Genomic DNA, 1,304 nt, shown 5'->3' on the forward strand with positions numbered 1-1,304 from the left:
ACCTATCCAATTCAACAAATAGACAGACAAATGACAACAGAGTGAAGTACCTACATTGTACATACATCCTACACCGTACCATCGGCAGCGAGTCCACCCCGTGCCAAGCCGGCAACTCAGCAGCCCCCTTGCCATGGCAACAGCTCATCGGCCACCCATCTGCCGGCACTCCACCAGGAAAGACGACTGGCGACGCCGCTGATACGAGGCCCGGCACCCGCGGAAACAGGTGACGGCCCACCGAAGTAAGCAAAATGAGATGCGTACCCGCAACTACTACTACTACTACTACTACTACTACTACTACTACTACTACTACTACTACTACTACTACTACTACTACTACTACTACTACTACTACTACTACTACTACTACTACTACTACTACTACTACTACTACTACTACTACTACTACTACTACTACTACTACTACTACTACTACTACTACTACTACTACTACTACTACTACTACTACTACTACTACTACTACTACTACTACTACTACTACTACTACTACTACTACTACTACTACTACTACTACTACTACTACTACTACTACTACTACTACTACTACTACTACTACTACTACTACTACTACTACTACTACTACTACTACTACTACTACTACTACTACTACTACTACTACTACTACTACTACTACTACTACTACTACTACTACTACTACTACTACTACTACTACTACTACTACTACTACTACTACTACTACTACTACTACTACTACTACTACTACTACTACTACTACTACTACTACTACTACTACTACTACTACTACTACTACTACTACTACTACTACTACTACTACTACTACTACTACTACTACTACTACTACTACTACTACTACTACTACTACTACTACTACTACTACTACTACTACTACTACTACTACTACTACTACTACTACTACTACTACTACTACTACTACTACTACTACTACTACTACTACTACTACTACTACTACTACTACTACTACTACTACTACTACTACTACTACTACTACTACTACTACTACTACTACTACTACTACTACTACTACTACTACTACTACTACTACTACTACTACTACTACTACTACTACTACTACTACTACTACTACTACTACTACTACTACTACTACTACTACTACTACTACTACTACTACTACTACTACTACTACTACTACTACTACTACTACTACTACTACTACTACTACTACTACTACTACTACTACTACTACTACTACTACTACTACTACTACTACTACTACTACTACTACTACTACTACTACTACTACTACTACTACTACT

The 1,304-nt window shown here is 38.3% G+C and overlaps 1 protein-coding gene across 1 annotated transcript in view; it reads left to right on the plus strand.

Moving 5' to 3' along the window:
* Positions 1–249, plus strand: part of LOC135821763 (uncharacterized) — a 52,595-nt gene extending 52,346 nt beyond the window's left edge. Inside the window, exon 28 of the mRNA XM_065334761.1 lies at positions 89–249. Coding sequence (XP_065190833.1) covers positions 89–249 — 161 coding nt within the window. The remainder of the gene's footprint in view (positions 1–88) is intronic.
* The last annotated feature ends 1,055 nt before the right edge of the window (positions 250–1,304 follow it).

Source organism: Sycon ciliatum, chromosome 7 (genome assembly GCF_964019385.1).
Source record: "Sycon ciliatum chromosome 7, ocSycCili1.1, whole genome shotgun sequence".
Classification (NCBI taxonomy): Eukaryota; Metazoa; Porifera; class Calcarea; order Leucosolenida; family Sycettidae; genus Sycon; species Sycon ciliatum.